This window comes from Macrosteles quadrilineatus, unplaced genomic scaffold (assembly GCF_028750875.1).
Source record: "Macrosteles quadrilineatus isolate MER2022 unplaced genomic scaffold, UCM_ALF_1.0 Scaffold_3__2_contigs__length_128488019, whole genome shotgun sequence".
Classification (NCBI taxonomy): domain Eukaryota; kingdom Metazoa; phylum Arthropoda; class Insecta; order Hemiptera; family Cicadellidae; genus Macrosteles; species Macrosteles quadrilineatus.
In genome coordinates this window covers 26,201,388-26,219,872 of record NW_026542596.1, presented here as the reverse complement: position 1 = coordinate 26,219,872, position 18,485 = coordinate 26,201,388, and the positions used below count along the sequence as shown (strand labels likewise).

At 30.9% G+C, this 18,485-nt stretch overlaps 1 protein-coding gene across 1 annotated transcript in view; it reads left to right on the top strand.

Moving 5' to 3' along the window:
• Positions 1-634: 634 nt before the first annotated feature.
• LOC128988592 (reversion-inducing cysteine-rich protein with Kazal motifs) overlaps positions 635-18,485 on the top strand; it is a 113,752-nt gene continuing 95,901 nt past the window's right edge. The window contains exon 1 of the mRNA XM_054410012.1: positions 635-737. Within this exon, the coding sequence (XP_054265987.1) occupies positions 668-737 (70 nt within the window). The 5' untranslated portion in view covers positions 635-667. The remainder of the gene's footprint in view (positions 738-18,485) is intronic.

Below are 18,485 nucleotides of genomic sequence, written 5' to 3'. Positions count from 1 at the left end.
GCAAATGTGTAAACCTTGCAAAGTAAGGAAGTTTTCAGTTCATTTATTAAATCTTAATTTAAACATCTTTAAGATGAAATGGAGTCTCACTCAGTATCAAGCATGATGAAAGCAACATTTTAAAGATTATTAGGTTTTTTTTCTTTTCTGCTATGCAGAACCGAGAAAATTGATGTTTAAGTACAATTAGAAGCTAAATAATAATCATGTAAGTTGTGACGAATTGACAAAATTCTCAGACAGCAAAAAATAAATATTTAATGTTTAATTTTCTTATTTATTAGGTCTTAAAACTTATTTAATTTATTTCTTAATACCACGGTCAAAAAAATATCCATGCATGTTGTTAGTTGACATATTTTTTTTTATTTCAGCATAATTCAGTAAAATTAAGAAAGTAATAAAGCAATGTTACAATCCTGAGAAACCAATCCACCAAAAATACAACATAATACACACTCGGCGATGTATCAGTTCAAATAGGACACTATTACCTTACTCACAATAATGCCACAGCTGATTAAAAGCCTGATGATAAACAGCTGATTGGTCGTTTGACACATTGTTGCCTCCCCTCCCCCACTTTGCCACATCTCCCCTCCAGTAGTGGCCGGTCTTGACTCAGTTGCCAGTGCGAGCGCGACATGAGCGGGTGAAAACGTACGTGATGACGAGGGTTTTTGCTCTTCGCACGTTTTTGTGGATATTTGTGTGTGTGGATTCTATGAGTGGGCAAGGTTTGTAGAGTTTGTGTTTATGTTTTAACATAATAGAGTACGTCAAATTGATTTTTTTTTTAAAGATTGTGTCTAATTTGTATTTTAATTAAGTTTTTTTATAAATTTAAATAAAACGTATGTCCAGAGTATCAAACATAAGAAAAGTTACAGCATATTTTGTATCATACATAATTTGTTGATCTAAACTGCCTTTAGATCTTCTAGGTTCTGTTTTACATATCTTTGTGTAGTTTGGATGATATCGTGACGATATCGAGTGGAAACACATATTTATATTATGTATTAAATGTTAAATGATTTTGACAATTCAGATCTAAACAATATGCTAAGCTACTTTACAAAAATTTTACTTTTTATGCTATGTCGCATTCATTTATAATATTTATTCCATAATCTTTGGGTGATTATTATTATTATATTTGGGACTTATGAGTTCTTTGGAACTTATTTAAAATGCTATAGTATCTATTTGACAAGTGGATCTATTAGGTAGTTTTCAGTTATTTTTTTATTAAAAGCCTTAAATTAGGTTTTGAAGAATTATTATTATTGTAAGTTACAAGGAATATTTTGCATCTAACTGTAGGTTTGATTAATTTTTTGTTTAAAGTTCTGATATTTCTCCAATCGGTATTATAAATAATTATAATAACCAGAAAGGTAAATAATATCGAGATTTCGATATAACACAAGCTATTCAAGAATCAAGAATCAATATTTTATTCCATTAGACATGTACATGCATTAGGATACGTCAATAAAGTTGAATACATGCTGCAAAAACACAAGTCAAAGATAAATTACAGTACATAACAAATAAGGCATAAACAAAAAAATCAAATAGATACAAAGGTCATTTAGATGGCACAGTGAAGACTACGGAATACTTACAGAAAAAATAGATAACAAGATACAATTTAGTGAAAAAAAAGAAATACTTAGAAAGGCAGTGACTAGATTATGATTTCTTTGGTTGAACATTCGAAAAATTCTCCCAGCCCATAAAAAGGGTGTACAGTCAGCCACAGAAGAATTTTATTTTTGAAGACTTTGTTGTTCAATAACAGTATTTCCTTGGGGAGTTTATTTAGGCATTTGAGTCCCAGTACTTCATAATAAGATTTAATTTTTTCAAGTCTAACATAAGGGATGTCAATTTTACCCCCATTCCTAGTATTATATTTGTGTACATCACCCCTAAGAGAATGGGATTTCAGGTTCTTAAAACTAGTCAACAAAATGTTATATTATCAGCTATATTATGTAAGCTTAGCTAAGCAATATGTCTAACAGTACCAATTGGTTGCTTTTTTATAAAAAAAAAAAACTTGGACACCTATAACTTTCTTATTTATTGTTCTTATATTCTTGTCTTCCAAATTTTTTTATATTATTCTTTAACTTGGAGTTGATGTCTATACTAGTTAGTATAGAGCATCAACTTTATATGAAATTGTCTAACGTATGATGAAAATCTTGAAACATTTATTTTGATATGTTAGCATTTTAAAGACATTCCAGGTATTTTTTATCTGGTTTTGGTAATATGTAGAGAGTAGAGCAATCTATTAAGCACGTAGTAAGCCTACCACGGAATGGGGTTGTACCAGGTAAATAAAATTGATTTAAGTTTTAGCAGTTTTTTGAAAACAGTGATCGGGAAATAAAAATATCTCCCACGTATCCTTATTTTTGTAAGAAACCCGAAATAATGCTGTAGATTTATGAATGCATAGGGGAGATATGAATGTATTCTTTCATTAGATTATTTACGATTAATTAATTATTGTAGATTTCTTTCTAAAAGCCATAGTTTTTTGTATTTGTTTTATTTTTTGTGCTACGATTTGTATTACGGTCAACAGTCTATCGAATATTATCTTAAGGAATATAACTCATAACTTCCACTCACAAAATTTGCTCAACATTGCAATTTTTTATATAATACTATTTTATAACACATAGGTGTTACAGTTTTCAATATTAAAAACAAGAGGGACAAATACAATCAAATTTTAGGTATTGAAGTAAAAAGCTAATGAAGCTTACATGTATACAATGCGATTTTAGTGTTTAATTACTTGTGTTACGACAACCGTTTACTGTACACTCATCATCAGGGAAATGAAATGTTGGTACACATTTTTTTTCTGATTGGCATAGCTGTATTAGGTATTAACGGTAATGCTAATAATTCAGTGAATTTAAATCAAAATTTGGTTCAATGGGGAAAAAAATATGTTGTTGTTGAAACATTTAAAAACATATTTTTGTACTCCGATATTTGAAATATCGGTCACTATTCATCTACCTTTGCCACACAATCAAACGTTAAATTTAATGATGACATAAATTGTGGTTTGATCCAAGCCTCAAACGAATTCGTTAAAATAATAGGAATTGCATGTGAATTAGTTGAATCAATGTATTTTTTTATAGTATGATCTTTGTATGCCAGGCTTTACATTTCTGTCGTATATTTTACTTCTAAAGTTATTTTTGTTGAAAACTATAATGTATGGTAAATAAAAAATTGGCTAGGCTATAAATATTTTAAGGAAATGTCCAAAGTAAACACACAATGTATGGTAAATTTTCTTATGTTTTTTGTTTATTATTTTCTTTATAAATAAAATACGGCTTGAATCTTAAAATAGTTAACCTTAATATATACTTGATATTGAAGGCACTTTCAAAGTTATATTTTAAGGCGGACAAGATTATATTAGACGTAAATGTAATTCAATTTGTGGATGATATCAACAATTTTTTGAACTACGATACCCTTTTAACCTCATTAAGCTTTCATAAAGACGGAATAGTAAATCAAAGGGTTTCAAACTTACTGGACTACGTTTTTATTATTTGCTTGTATAAGTACTGTAATATTTATTTTTACTTGAAGAGTACTAGTAAATAACATACGTTACTCGAGCTGCAAACCTTTAAAATATCCATTCCTGGAAAGCTATTTCTTGAAACCATGAATAATAGTTTATTTCGTGAATAATGTTATGTCCTATATGTATTTGAATCTGAGCTCCATTAAAACAACAAAACCTCTCAAAAATAAAGAGGAGATTCACGTAGTCAAATTACTGTACAATTTACTGCCACGCGTCGTCAACAGCCCCATCGGAGACTATGTAGTAAGAAACGATTTTCTTACATACTGCTCTAATGGTTCTTTTATACAATCCAAACAACTTAGTTCATCTCCAGGAATAATTTTCAACAGCTTCTGAGGCAATACGACAAAAAGTTTAGCTTTAAATAAATTACCATAATTAGCTGTTATCTATGGAAAACGAGCCTATTTTCACATTACGTTTATCTTTTTATTTTTCATTTGCTGAACTAAAAGTCTGGAAGCCTCAATTAGATTACCTATTAAAATTTCGCCCATAGATAAAAATAGTGCACTAAAATCAGATAATTCTTCTTGGTCTTGCACAATAGATAAGCTCAAGCATAATTTGGTAAATGTAGACAACATGCCAACAATTTATTATTTACAGAATGTTAACAATGTTTAAAATATTCTAAAAATACATGTATCATTAAATAAAAATTAACAATTTATATATTTAAATAATCTTTTATGTGGGAATAATCCTTTAAATAATCCTTTGTCTTCCCCATCACAGCTATAATTTTCCTCTGTAAACTTTATGGAGAATAGACTTAGATTGTTCATCCCAAAATCAAAGCTAAAATGAATAAGGTAATCAAAATCAGGGAAAAAACAAAATGTACTTTGCAATCCGTTGGAGACCTCCTTAAGTCGCTTAAGGAGCTTAGTTCTCGCGGCGCCGTTGATTCTCTACTTAAGGATCTAGGAGAAAATTACTTGTTCTATCAGCGCCGGTTTCTTTTCCCGATGAATTTAATTAAGTTTCCCACGTAGCCTGGATAGTGTTTGCAAGTTCCAGTCGATAGTTAATCAATTTAGAAGCGGAGGCGATGATGGTAAATTGAATTCACCCCCGATTTTAAATGTTCGTTTTATTGAATTTAACTCCTAATAGTTTTTATAGATCCACAAATTATTTCAAACAGAATTAGTTATTACATACTATAAACACTTTTCAGATACTGCTTACATATATACAAAAAAATTTCTCAATTTGGCCATGGATAAAACACACACACAACTACTTCACTACTTTAAAAACTTTACCATTTCAGTTCAGATACTGTAAATTGAGTGGAGTTTTTTTGTATTGTGAGTTTTTAATGGTTCATATTTCTTTTCACCTTCTCTTTTTTGTTTTGAAGACTTATAATATGGATATGTATATTTTATTAATTGAGTAACTGACATCCTTCCATCCAAAACACTGTTTGAACGGTTATTCAAAGTTAAGACAAGTCTAGCTTGATTGTAAAGTAAATTCCCCGGTGAATTTTTATTATGATACTAAAAATGTTTATTATAGTTTACGAATTCCCATTCTACATAATTGATATGGTTATTTTAATTTTATTCCATAAGTTAGTCTGTATAGTAATTAAAGACCTACTAATAGTACAAATAAAATAATAAGTACATTACAAATTTTACTGGGCTGAGTCTTGATTCAAAAGTATAAGTACTGCTCGGATTACTGTTATTAACACTCTGGTGTCGATTTAGTTGGGGAAATATCCTTGTAGCGAATTGTTTCATGAAATAAAGATAAGTTTATTAGCACATTTCATGTCTGAAGGGCACTAAACCATCTTATTTCAGCAACAGTCTTGAGTCTTAAGAACTTTTTAATTAAAAGCTTATCATTCTTTACTAGCCGAGCGCAGCTGTGCTATATTTGTAATGTTTTGCAGTAAAGTCTGCAAAACACAATCTCTAAATGTCTAGTTACATTTTCTTGACGTCTTTTAATATTTATAAGAGTTTCCGCCTCTGAGAAGATTTTAGAGTTGAATAGTTTATTTCATCCCTGTCCGTCTAAACGTTTTAATAAATTTTTAAGAAATTAGTCATGACGTTTTTTCCATTTGATTATTCAAGAGGATTTATTTCCTGTGGACATTTATCCATCTTCTACTTCCTTATTATTTTGACCAGCCAGATAGGAAAATTTGTCTCTAGGTTAGATATGAAATCTTTGGTTTGAGTTGTGTGTTAAAAACTTAATGCAGAAGAAAGACCTAATTAGCAGAACTAAAGATATGGACAAAATATTTCACTAGGTACATAACTAATATATCAACAAACATAATAACAAAGGAGTTGCTAAAAGATCTTGACATATCACTTGCCAAATCTGTATTCAATACTTTTTACTCCTCAATCAAATATAGACTGACAATATTTCGAAACGTAAACGTACTTGCACAGTTTATATGTTTACTTGATATAGTGTTGATATCAGATCAACTTAAAAACACCGTGACCAATGATCCCACCAATACAGTTTTAATTAATACTCAAGTCTTTATTTTTATAAACAATGAAAATTTGTGCGTATAAAGGCCATGGACTTTTTAATCATGTTAATACTAGTATATTTTTCATGGGTATAATTTAGAAAGAAAGTGACGTTTTAGTATGCATTTAAGTTCATTCAATAAAACGAAATAATACTTGTATAGTTTCAAAGGATTTGAAAAAGAATACCTTTTTCAACACATTTTCTTTGAGAGCCAGGAGATGACTAGACAGTGCTTTGTTTGGTTGGTGTGAAGTACTCCCGGGACTTCACGTGGAGACTCTATTGGTTCTGAGCTCTGGATTTTCGGTGAAAATACCCCAATTTATCCGAAAATCTATTTAACATTGACTTTTAACCCAATCGTCAATAGTTATTCATGGTATACAGAAAAGCTATAACTTTATATCTAAACGAACTTTACGTTTCTGTTTCTAAGAATGCTGCAGAGTGGAATTATTCATAGAAACAATTTACCCATTTGGATAAATTCTCATGTAAATCTTTACATTGAATTTCTAAAAGATTATATACATCAACTTGGATAATTTTGTATTTAGAATTTTAATTTGATTTATGTCAATTAGCCAAACCACTATATCATGTAAAATACACTTGTAAAACAAAGCAATTCCCTGAAGTCTCATAAATGAAAATCAGACATCAAACGAAACTATTTTGCAATTCTAACCTCGTGTTAGAGCTAATTGTTTCTTGCCTCTTGTTATAAGAGATAAATGTTTCAATATCAGAGGCCCAGAGGGCTTGGAGGCGATAAATTTGCACCGTAATAAATTTGTCAGTGTTGTCGTTGAAAAATTCCCTACTATTGTGAAAACCCTAGTGAACAAAGTCACTGGTTTTCCGCTGCTTGCATGTTAAATATCAGGAAATAAAAAAATGAAAAAGACAGTTGGTCCTTTAACGTAATTTCGAAGTCAATTTTGTTACGTTAAAACAGATGTTGTTAGTTGGGACATAACAGTACATAATTTAATCTAATATTTTTAGTCTCTTGATCAATTAATTGTCATGCTACAACTAGATTTCTCTAAGAATCTAAAGTAATTTTGAGGTTTTATGATTAGTATTTACATCACACGTATATTCTTCCATAAATATTAAATAAACATTTGTTTTGTATTGTAATGGTATTATAAAGTATTGTTATAATGAATTCAAACGCGGTGATAATTAAATGTTTTACACCATTAAGTAATATTATGTTTCTATGTAGTTCGGAAAATACAGCCAACGATACAGAAAAAAACATTAATTAATTGTAAGTAAAATGGATGCTTTTTATTCCACCTGAGACCATTTGATCAAATACCTGCAAGTGTTAAAAAGGCGATGTTCTATGCACTACTGTAAAGTACATCATAGCCTTAGGTTACAATAATTAGTCTATTCTGTGCTATCTTTTGTTTAATCACAAAATTGAATCTAGAAATTTTACGTAATATACTCGCCAGTTATCTCTAGAAAACAGTGTTGTGCTTATTTAGACGGAATTTATTCCAAGAAAGTAGACCATTCAATGTTTCCCAGAGAGGTGATAACCTCTTATCACATCCTATGAGTTTATCTAAAAGGTCGTCCGGGAGAGATATGACCATATATGGCGCTGTCGACTGGTCCATTTAGGAAGGCTTTTGTTTATTTATAAACATTTTGAAGTTTGTGTTTTGTAAATTCATGTTTCTACAAGTATTACTATCGAGTAAGTCTACTACATATATGTAACAATGTAAATGTATTTTGGTCAATACATATCCAGGAAAATATCTGGAACGTTCTTTTTTGTTACTAAATTTAAATTTATAAGCTGAATGTGTATTTGTGAGCCCCAAAGTAATTGCAATTATTTGTAGGACAAGCATATTTTATAGTATTGACAAGTTTATTATTATTCTAGTCGAATACATTTTCCAATGGGTATATTAAATTGCCAGAAACAATAATTCAATACAGCGTGCCCACTAACAAATTTCAAATTTGATCAAGAGATCAATTGCCAAAGTCCTATTTTAAGGGGAAATGTTTTGATCAATATTAAGTAGGAAATGGTGGCCATTTACAGTTTATAAAGATGCATCTTGAAATGAGTTTTATCCTTCTTTTATTAACAGATCTCCTTAAATTTATCTCATTAGAATTGTAATAATATTGTCTAAATAAAAAATTGTGCAGTAGTTGTGTTTCCCGATGCAGTATTTGTGTTAAATTGTGCATAATTTTGGATGTAAACAATATACGAAAATAAACACTGATTAAAATAGGATTTTGTTTTATTAAATATGTGTTAAACCTTTGACTATTAATAAAACTAGACATTCCGTCCCCATGTTAAATTTGCAGCCAGTTAAAAAAAATCGTCGTAGTTGATGTGAGCCACCTACAGATTTTGCTGACCTAAATTACTGATTTCTGACGAATACACGATCTTTTTTAACCATTCGAACTAATGGAATGACTTATTGTGAGCTATAGCAACTGTTATGAACAATCAACTTGGACAGCAACAAAAATAGGGTAGAAAGTACAAATTTAGTCACTAGCGTAATCTGTGTCTGGCTCACACATTTAAATTCTAAAAAAAAATTGGCTACAGCTGGGTTAAATTCAATACAAATATTTGTTACCAAATGAGAAGTTATTTTATGAAAAACTAAGTGGCGGCTGTAATGATAACATTTGAGGTGAACTGATATATTTTAGTTTTTCTTTGAGGTAATAATGATACCTTAAAAGGTCGTTAAAGAGTTTAGGGACACAGTCTATAGATGTTATTAAGATGAACAAGTTATTTAATATTTATATATTAATTACTCATTCATTATGACCAATGTTAGGTTTTAGCCATTCTATTCCCACAACGAGATAACTTTTTATGTTTCCACTTTCTGTATTTAAATTCCATAAAATATATAAACTATTGTCATACGGTGTCAGTGTAAAAATTTTGCTAACACCAACTTGAAAATAATGTTTATGTACAATACATTTATATTAATTGTATGAGTAATTTTTTTCAATGTGGTTTATTGACTGCACGAATCACATCGAAAATGAAGCAGAGGTTCTAGTCGTAAACGTAGGTTTTTATCAAGGTCGCATATTTTCAACTAACTCTAACAGTTCTAGAACAGCAAACTCATAATAGCATTTTGAGACGCAGCCCTCGTCCCGGCTGTAAAAATGTAAATAAATTGTTCCTAACAGCGTTATTTCTGTATTCACTAGACCCACTTAGTGAGTACGATACGAAAGTAGAGAATAAAACAGAATAACAGCATTAGGAAGGCTGAGACCTTCCTACAACGAAGTTAATTGAAACTTCCTCGCTTACTCTTGCATGGCAATTGACACTAGGCATAAATTGTATTGTGGAATAGTCCATTGACGTAGAAAAAAAACTGAGGGAGACTGTGTATATGTATGGAAGGTGACGAAATTAAATTTATGATTTATCATTTGAACATTTTGTAGTTTCACCTAACCAGTCACGAATTCTCTTATATCAGTGTGAAGAATTGCTGTTAAGTTTTCCAAAGTATTTAAAAACTAATTTAGAATCAAGGCTTTTATATTTACGTGACAAATATATCATCATGGCTCAAGTTTTGTTATTTGTTTTAGTTTTGTAATATTATATGACAACGAACAGATGGATATGTATAATACGGACTGTTGACGACAGAACTCCCTTAAATGATGTTCTTCGGATATAATTTGATCAATGTACAACCGAGAGAGGATGTTTAAATATAGATTTGTATTGTTATGACACTTATTGTAGCTTATTTAATATTGGATACAGTTGTAGTTTATCTAGCTTTGTAAAACAAAACAAATATAAAGTATCGGTAACTTTTTTCTTAGCTGGCCACACAGATATATAACTTTACATTAATGATGGAAATCAATATTTTAAGACATTCGTTTATTGGCCAATATGTAGAGTAGATTCAAAGTGATTTGCAGTACCTAAGGGTTTTAACTATACCAATAATCAAGTTAAAATTCTTCTACGTCCTCTCAACTAACTTTGATTTATAAACGTTTATCTTTGTGTAGGTTTACAACCGAAGAAGTAAATGCATACAAATAGGCTTACTACTTTAAAATACACTTTCATAAAGTTCACTTTGTTTCTATATCTTATCTACATTAGTTATGAATTTATCTAATCCATCAATTGAAGCACTAGTTATAAATACTGTACAGATAAACAAATGTTTTGCATTATCAGGATTAGTCGATTCTTAGCCAGAAGCAAAGTTGTAAAGAGATTGCTGGGACAGTAGATCACAGAGGTTAGACTCGTTGTTTCAATGAATCTTAATTGGCCTAATTCCGACCATCTCGTCGTCTCAGCACCTCGTTTGTGTTCCTCTCCCCCTCTCTTTCTCCTTCCTCCCCCCTCTCTCTTGACCAACCATTCCGGGATTTGAAAACAATGTGTTTGTAGTGACAAACTGGTTGTACAGATTTTAAGCGATTTAAAACAACTCATTAGGAAAGAACTATTGGTAGAGAGACAAGATTTGATTTTTTTTTACATGATGAATTTGTAGGCTTCTGATGTGTAAGAGTAGAGGTGCGTATTTTACTATTGTCCTCAACTCACGGTGTATTCCAGGCTTTAGACTATTATTTAAGATTTCAGTGATAAATAAAACTCATAAGCAAAGAATCATCAGGATAAATAATAATGCTATTGCATGGTTTTCTAGATTTTCTATACTCAGAGCCAACCTGTTTGTGTATAACATATCTTCTTACTGGTAAATTAAATATTGAAAACCACAAAGAAATTACAGCAATTCATAAAACAGGAGTTTAACCTACTTTTTACTAACACTGTTTGGAGTAATGGCGAATATAAACTAGGTGGTTAAAAAATTGAAAAAAAATACCAGTATGGAAAAGTTTACACTCTTGTATTTCAAAGTAAACTATTGTGACTTAATTTTGGTACAAATCAGAGATGGCATTGTATAAATACACTGGTTGTATGTTTTACAAATAGTTTCTAGCTTTCATACTCTGCCAATGAAATTTCTTGTGATTATAATCTCCACCTTTCATAAGTGATAATTCTCCTTAACATTGGCTGGTAAGCCTCTTCAACAGGGAAAATCTGTAATCAGGGTTGTTAAAAACACACAAATCATGCAAATAATCAGTAAAATATTAATTAATCCCTCAAGTTTTCCATTATTGGGGAGCGAGTTGGTCTAGTGGTACAGCGCGGGGCTTCAGAACCCGAGGTGCTGGGTTCAAATCCCACAAATTACCAATAAATTTTTATCTTTTTGATAATGCTGCAACCCTCTAGGACTAGCTTAAAGTAATGAGTAACCCGGGTTCCAGGCTAGAACCTAACGTCCTTGGATGTGAATGAAAGTGAAACATAAAAAAAATCCTTATTTCTTACTTTATTATACCTTTCGCAGCTATAGTTCATTTTTCGCCGATTTCACGGTAAAGGTGCAGGGAACCCCTTCTTGAAATGTATAACCGCGAAATGTTAATTCACAGTGCAATAAATAAAGAGACGAGAAATACACTGTACATAGACTACACCACGACATTAGCATAAAACGGTGGAACGGATCCAACAATGGCTTCTGTCGTGGGTGCGACAGAGAGAAAGATAGAGAGTGAGAGAGATAGAGAGTGAGAGAGCTCTTTACTAAAACATTAAGACGGATGAAGGGATACGCTAATTAGTGATAAATAGACTATCCTTATTAATAAAATTGCTCAGTAATTAATCATTTAAAGATCATCCTGATTAATAGAATCGTTCAACTCGCTTCAATCAAAATAATCTTTAATGGAAATATTTCATCTTGGTTATGGACTTAAGCTGCTTATTTGGTTATTGACATTATAATTTTTAGAAGAATGGATACATTTTTGTAATTTTAATATTGACAAGAGTGGTTATCATCATCATTGCTTAGAAAGACGTATCATTAAAAAATACTGTCCTATTGGATTGACGACGGAAGAAGTTGGCCAAGCAAAAGTTTCCAGGGTATCCGTGTACATGAAAAATTCAGCATGTTCCGAAGAGAATTTACACATTAGGAACTTTTGGTTTGTTTCCAGCCAAACGAGGATCAAACGAAGATACGGGCTGAAACTTTCTGGATTTTGTGTACTTTGTGTTGTCCACTTTGATTCTCAACATAGCCTCCCGACAAAGGGAAACGTTTTCCATTTGGCATACACAAACGACCTACAAATTTGAAATAGATTAGTTATAATATGCCGAACAATTTAATAAACATAGTTTGAAAATTTTTCGTATAATTTCCAATTATTGTTCATTATAATATTTAAAAAAAAAATCCTAAGACTGCCCAGTCAGATTTTTTTTCAATAGTGCACATTGTTAAAAAAAAATTGTGAGGGTTCTTGTATTACCAACATCATGCACGTTCACCAAACTCTTTTAAAGTGAAGTAGCTATTGTCATAGTTTTTGAGGTGTGATGTAGGACAGGGATTTTTCCAATATTTAATTTTATGACAACTTCATACGAATTATGCAACCCTTTCAAATTGAAGTAGTAACTCTGTGGCAATGATAACAATCGTAAATACTACAAAAGAATACGATTTTAACCCTAAATACCAAAAGATTTAACATAGCATTTTTCACCAATTGGTTCAGTAGCAAAATAATCAATTACATTACGTTTTTTAACCAATTTGTTACATTCATTCTAAGTGCTAAACAAATACAACATGCTGTCTCCCATTTTATTTTATTTAGTCCAAGAGGACAAATCAATAAGTTTAATATAAGAATCACTCTAAAGGATCACAGGAAGCCATGTTTCGAACGATTCTATGTATTGTACTGGAGGGTTGTATGGTTGTTACAAGTGAAAGAATTGATTTATTTTAGTTTGGGGGACAAATGTTTAAATATCAAAGATATAACCTTGTGATACATGAGTTACCTAGTATTTGATTAATTTAATATCTTGTAGCTATAAACATATCAAGCCCCTACAATTTAAAATGTTTTTGTACTACCACTATTTGATTTTACAGAAACATCGGTTGAGTTCTAGAATATTTCTATAACAGCAAAGTTCAAACGTATCCGTTGGTATTGAGCTGTTCGGTATCACTGGTGTCTCACAAGGTTCTCTCCTAGGCCCGTGTTTGTTTAGGCATTCTCGCTCGACTCATTCCAATTACGCGCCCAGTGGGGAGTGCCGCCCGCCCGCGGATCATATGTTATGGCCCATTCACTACTTTCCCGCCATTTTTATTGCCTGCCTGTTTGGTTATGCATATTGAATCTCACCGGATACCTACTGTTCCTGTGATATATTCAGGAATAAATCACACCAGCGGGGACGCATCTTACAAATGACCCGAGATCGAAGATATCGTGATTTGTCTGCTTTATTGGTACATGTGTTTAACAGTGTAAGGATGAATCTCAAGGCTCTTATCAAAAATTAATGTCTGGAGACATTCCTTTAAACCGGTTCCACAGAATGAAGAATGTTCCAGACTATTTGCACAGTTGGAAGAATTAATTGGTATGAAATTGATTGCTTTGATAAATCGGTACACGAGATGATACAGACGAGTAAATTTATGTTTAATTTTCACTACTTCTACTCCTTAATTATTAAATCGCTTAGTATTCATAGCTCAAGTTTCTATGATGGAGACTACATTGGTTCAGTATCTGTGTATACTATTTCTCTCTATATAAACATTTATTTAAAGAAAAGTATTGTTTTTTTATCTTGGAGAGAATCTGTTATAATGTGTTGTCCTGCGAAAAAAAATAAATGGTAGACAGTAAAAGCTTTCACTGAAATTAAATGTGTTGGCGATTAAAACTTGCTTAGGATTTAAGCCGACCCTGAAGACTTTCTTGTTCTACTCATCTGAACAATAATTTAAATAAAATATTTCTTTTCCCATCTGGTTATAGCTACAACATATATGATTTACATCGATTTATGAATAATAAATGTTGAACTCTTACCATATTCATTATTACTGAACAATTTAAGACTTTACTATCGAGTTTGTAAAGGCTGGACAAAGTTTACAGACTTAGCAAGAAATATCTGTACGAATATATTATATTATCACAAACTGTATTATTAGTTCATTAATTCAACTACTATTCTTCTCCTTTTCACACATTTAAATAATAAGAAAGGTATTAAGAAAACCAGAATTACCTTTGAGCATAAATTAGTAAAAACGTAAGAAATTCAATAAATAGCGTTTATGCCACTTAGATCATACTAACGTAACAGGAATGACTGATTTTCATTTTATTTAATTCAAAGGAAAAACAAATCCTTAGAAATCCATCAAAGTGTTAACAGTTCACTGAACAAGGAAAACGATTTCACCCAATCTCTGATCCAAGTGTCTGTTTTGTTTTTAATAATTCTCTTTAGAAATGCATCGGTGATCCTAAAGTATTTCCATGCTTTTAGGGACAAATTGAATTTCGTTCAACCAAACAACAAAGTCAAAGTATTAAATCTCTTTTTAAATCGCTATACTTGAAGTTGAAGTATCTAAACAATACGATGATATTACGTTTGGGACATTTTGAAACGTTTGCGATTTGACATTCTGGTACAGGTTTATGTAAGAGAAAGTTTATGCATCATACTCTTATACATTATTGATATTAATAATATTAAAACGAAATTTAAGCTTGCAACAGAAGAGATTTAATATAAACAAAATTTTCTTCTTTTACCAACATTTACAAGAAAAAGTAAGTACTTTTTGGTAGAAACAAAAGAAAATATTTCTTGGAAACGGACTTTAGTATAATCTGTTCGTGGATTCGAGTTAATAATCAAAATATCAAAGCTGTATCTCAAACTGTTTAGGAGTTATTAATGTTTATGTAAAAAACACATAAATGCCGACAGTCGGTAAACTAGACACCACAGACCCATGTTCCTATGGTGAAATGTGTTTGTCTTGACCTAAGGAATAACGCTATATACAAGTGTCCAGAGAGTTACGGGACACCCTGTATATGTGTTTATAATTTATGTATTGTGTTAAATATGTATATGTTTAATATATGTGTTTATTCCTTTATGCTATGTAGGTCGGACTAATTCGGATAAGCTTGACATTCTAAAAATATTTACACGACGGTGTGGAATGAGAATATAACTATCCGTATAATTTTATAACTCACAACCATTGTCCATAGTTTAAAAGAAAGTTTGTAGTTGCATTGTCGTATTTAGTTTCCAGTTCAATGTATGATGTCCTTTGATCATGTTTTATCAAATTTTGATTCAAGGGATAAGAATACCTAAATGCTCGAGTATAAACTCGGTGATCTTATCGGAAAACAATAATCGAACCTGTAAAGTCGATTGTGTAAGCCGAATGGAGGTAAATGTAGCAGAATTGCGAGGTAACGAGTTCGTATCTTCCAGCCGATTACCTCAACACACTAGCATCGCCAATTTCTAATCCAAGTAAATGTTTTGTAAAAGGGCTACTTTGGTAAACCGTGTACAGTGCCAACAACCGTAATTTCACTTGAATTGACTACTGTTGAGTTGAATTATTTTACCATTGTTTTCTAAACTGTTTAGCTGTTCTAAAGTTTTAGTTTATAAGTCTTTATGAACCATTGGAATTGGTGATTTTTGTAAAGGAACGGTCTTGACCTTGGTTTTGTTACTATTTAACGTCAACCGATTGTTATTAACGTCTCAAAATTACTAGTCCAAAGACAAAATGTCATCTGAGTCCGTTCAAACACTTGCAAAGGCTTTCGGAAGCTAATGATTTTACTTCTTTCTCTTTATTCAACCCTTTCTTATGTAAAAAATGATAGCCCATTTAGGATTGAAAGCTTTGTCTAGTAAAATAATCCTCATCAGAATAAAATTGAAATCCTCCGGATTTTAAGTTGAACACTCAAAAATACTCTGTCGCTAAGCAGATACTATTGATTTGTTGCAAACCTTTCAAAGCATACTGTGTAATATAACAGTACAAAAATAGTTATGGATACGACATTACGACATTGGTTATTAGATAGTGCATTGCAAGTGTTCAAAGAAAAGTAATAAAATGAAAGCCATTTAATAATGTACCTCCTTGCTGGACACACGCTCTTTTACCTTCTGTAGTCTCATTTTTGGATTGATTTTCTTACTTCAACTAGGATATATAAGAAAACGTGTTTAAAAACTAGGAATTTTGAGTGAATTAGCAATTTTATCAAAGAAAATTTATAAGAAAAGGACATACTTTAAAAATTTACAATTAATCTTGGACAAATGCTAGCAAACTATGTTACTTTAGTTAAACCAATTTGACTCAAATATTTAATATAGTTATATAGTGTTGACACATTTTAAACAATAAAATTTCCACCTTTCTACATGCTTCGTTTTTATAAACATTCAGAAAGTGCGTACGCTTGTATTTTCCAATACTGTTTACTTAAATAATTGCATCTACGTTTAAGCTAACTCTTGTATTACAAAAAATAACCTTAATAACTTTTGCCACCAAACACCATATATTATAGAGTATTATCGTTTCTTATAATGTTGGTGAAAATTCCTATCTCAGTAAATTATTAACAATCCTTATGCTTAAAACGTTCACCACAATATTAAATTAAAACAATTTCGGTTTAGTTTTTAAATTGAATCAACTATAGAAAACAATTTCCGTGTAGATCAGAACTGTTCGTATTGGATTGTTATTTTGAAGCCTGTATGAGATGCACTTCACAAAAGCACCTTGATTCAGACCATTGTCGTAGTCTTTGAAACTGATTGTCGTTTCCTTTACTTCTCTTTGTAGGTTGTTTGAAAAGCTCATCCAGGAGATATAAAACATTGAATACAGTATAATTATCATTGTAAAAAGGTCAATACCAATTTCTTTACAAGGCTTGAATATCAGCTTAAGGTTTTAGTATTGCCTAATGTTATGCGTTTATTTTTATAGTTGAACTATAAGCAAACACTAATGGAAATCTGATATTATCTGGAGAAATATTCGAATTTAAAACTTAAAAAAATTTAAGTTATGGGGCTATTTCAAGAAAGGTCTATTTAGGGGAAATTCTTTTTGGATATATTAAAAAAAAAATCGTTTGAGGTACTTAAAAATCACAAATTATATTCCATAAGGTTTTGATCTATGGATACCCTAAACCGTAACATCCTTGATTTAACTAAACAGTCTCAATACTCAGTATTTAGTACAGGCAAACCAAATAGCAAACTTGCTATATTTCAGGCCTCCATATATATAAATTATCAAGAATCATACACAATAAAATATCTTATACTCTTCACTCGAGAAAGATAGTGATCATATTTTAATTCATTACTTGTCGTTGAAGAGCAGAATGAGGGTTTAATTCAGTTAACACCATTTTATTATGTGTTTCTGGAAACATATAAACTTCTTGATACATTTTCAATATTTTATTTTGTTACTGTAGAACTCAAATAACCAATTTCGTCAGATACACACATGAAACGCAGATAATATAATAGAGCATGATAATTTAGTTGTCTCTAATTAAGCATACTCTTTGTAGTTGTCGATACCATTAAATTTATTGTTAAATGCTAAACTGGTCATATAAATACGCATATATCACATTCTCCTAAAAATATCTTCCAAAAAGTGTACAAATGAATGTACCAATAAGATTTACAATAATGATCTAAGCCCCCTCAGTCTAATCACATAAGAGGTACATAGATAAATGTGTTTTAGATGAGTTTTAATCTCAAGTGATAAATGAAAGAAGAGAAAAGTTTTACACGAATGAAATAAGGCTCAAATCGCCAACTTTACGACGGTTTCAAATGCCCAACATTTGCTGGAAATAGTCTTTGTCCTCCAAATAGCAAAGATATTTCAAAGATTGTCGGATAAAGTAGGAGCATAAGGGTGTTTACAAAAAACATTTCTCCGTGTACGACCTGTTTCTGAAAGCGGAATAAGTTTATAGATAGACTTAAATATGTGTTTTTAAATCTCAAGTATTTTCAATACGCCAGCGATGTTTATAGTTAGTTAACAATGTGTTTATATAATAAGTTATTAGAACTACAACAAATATATTTATTTAACATAACAGTTCGTCTTGTAATGTTTATAACGTTTATTTATGTTCTTTATTAGCTATAGCATCGTAAATATTTCTGATTGTGTTTTTAATAGGCTTTACAAACATAATGGTTTGGATTTCTGAGGTGGGAACTATTTAGTATTAAACTAATAGCTAACAA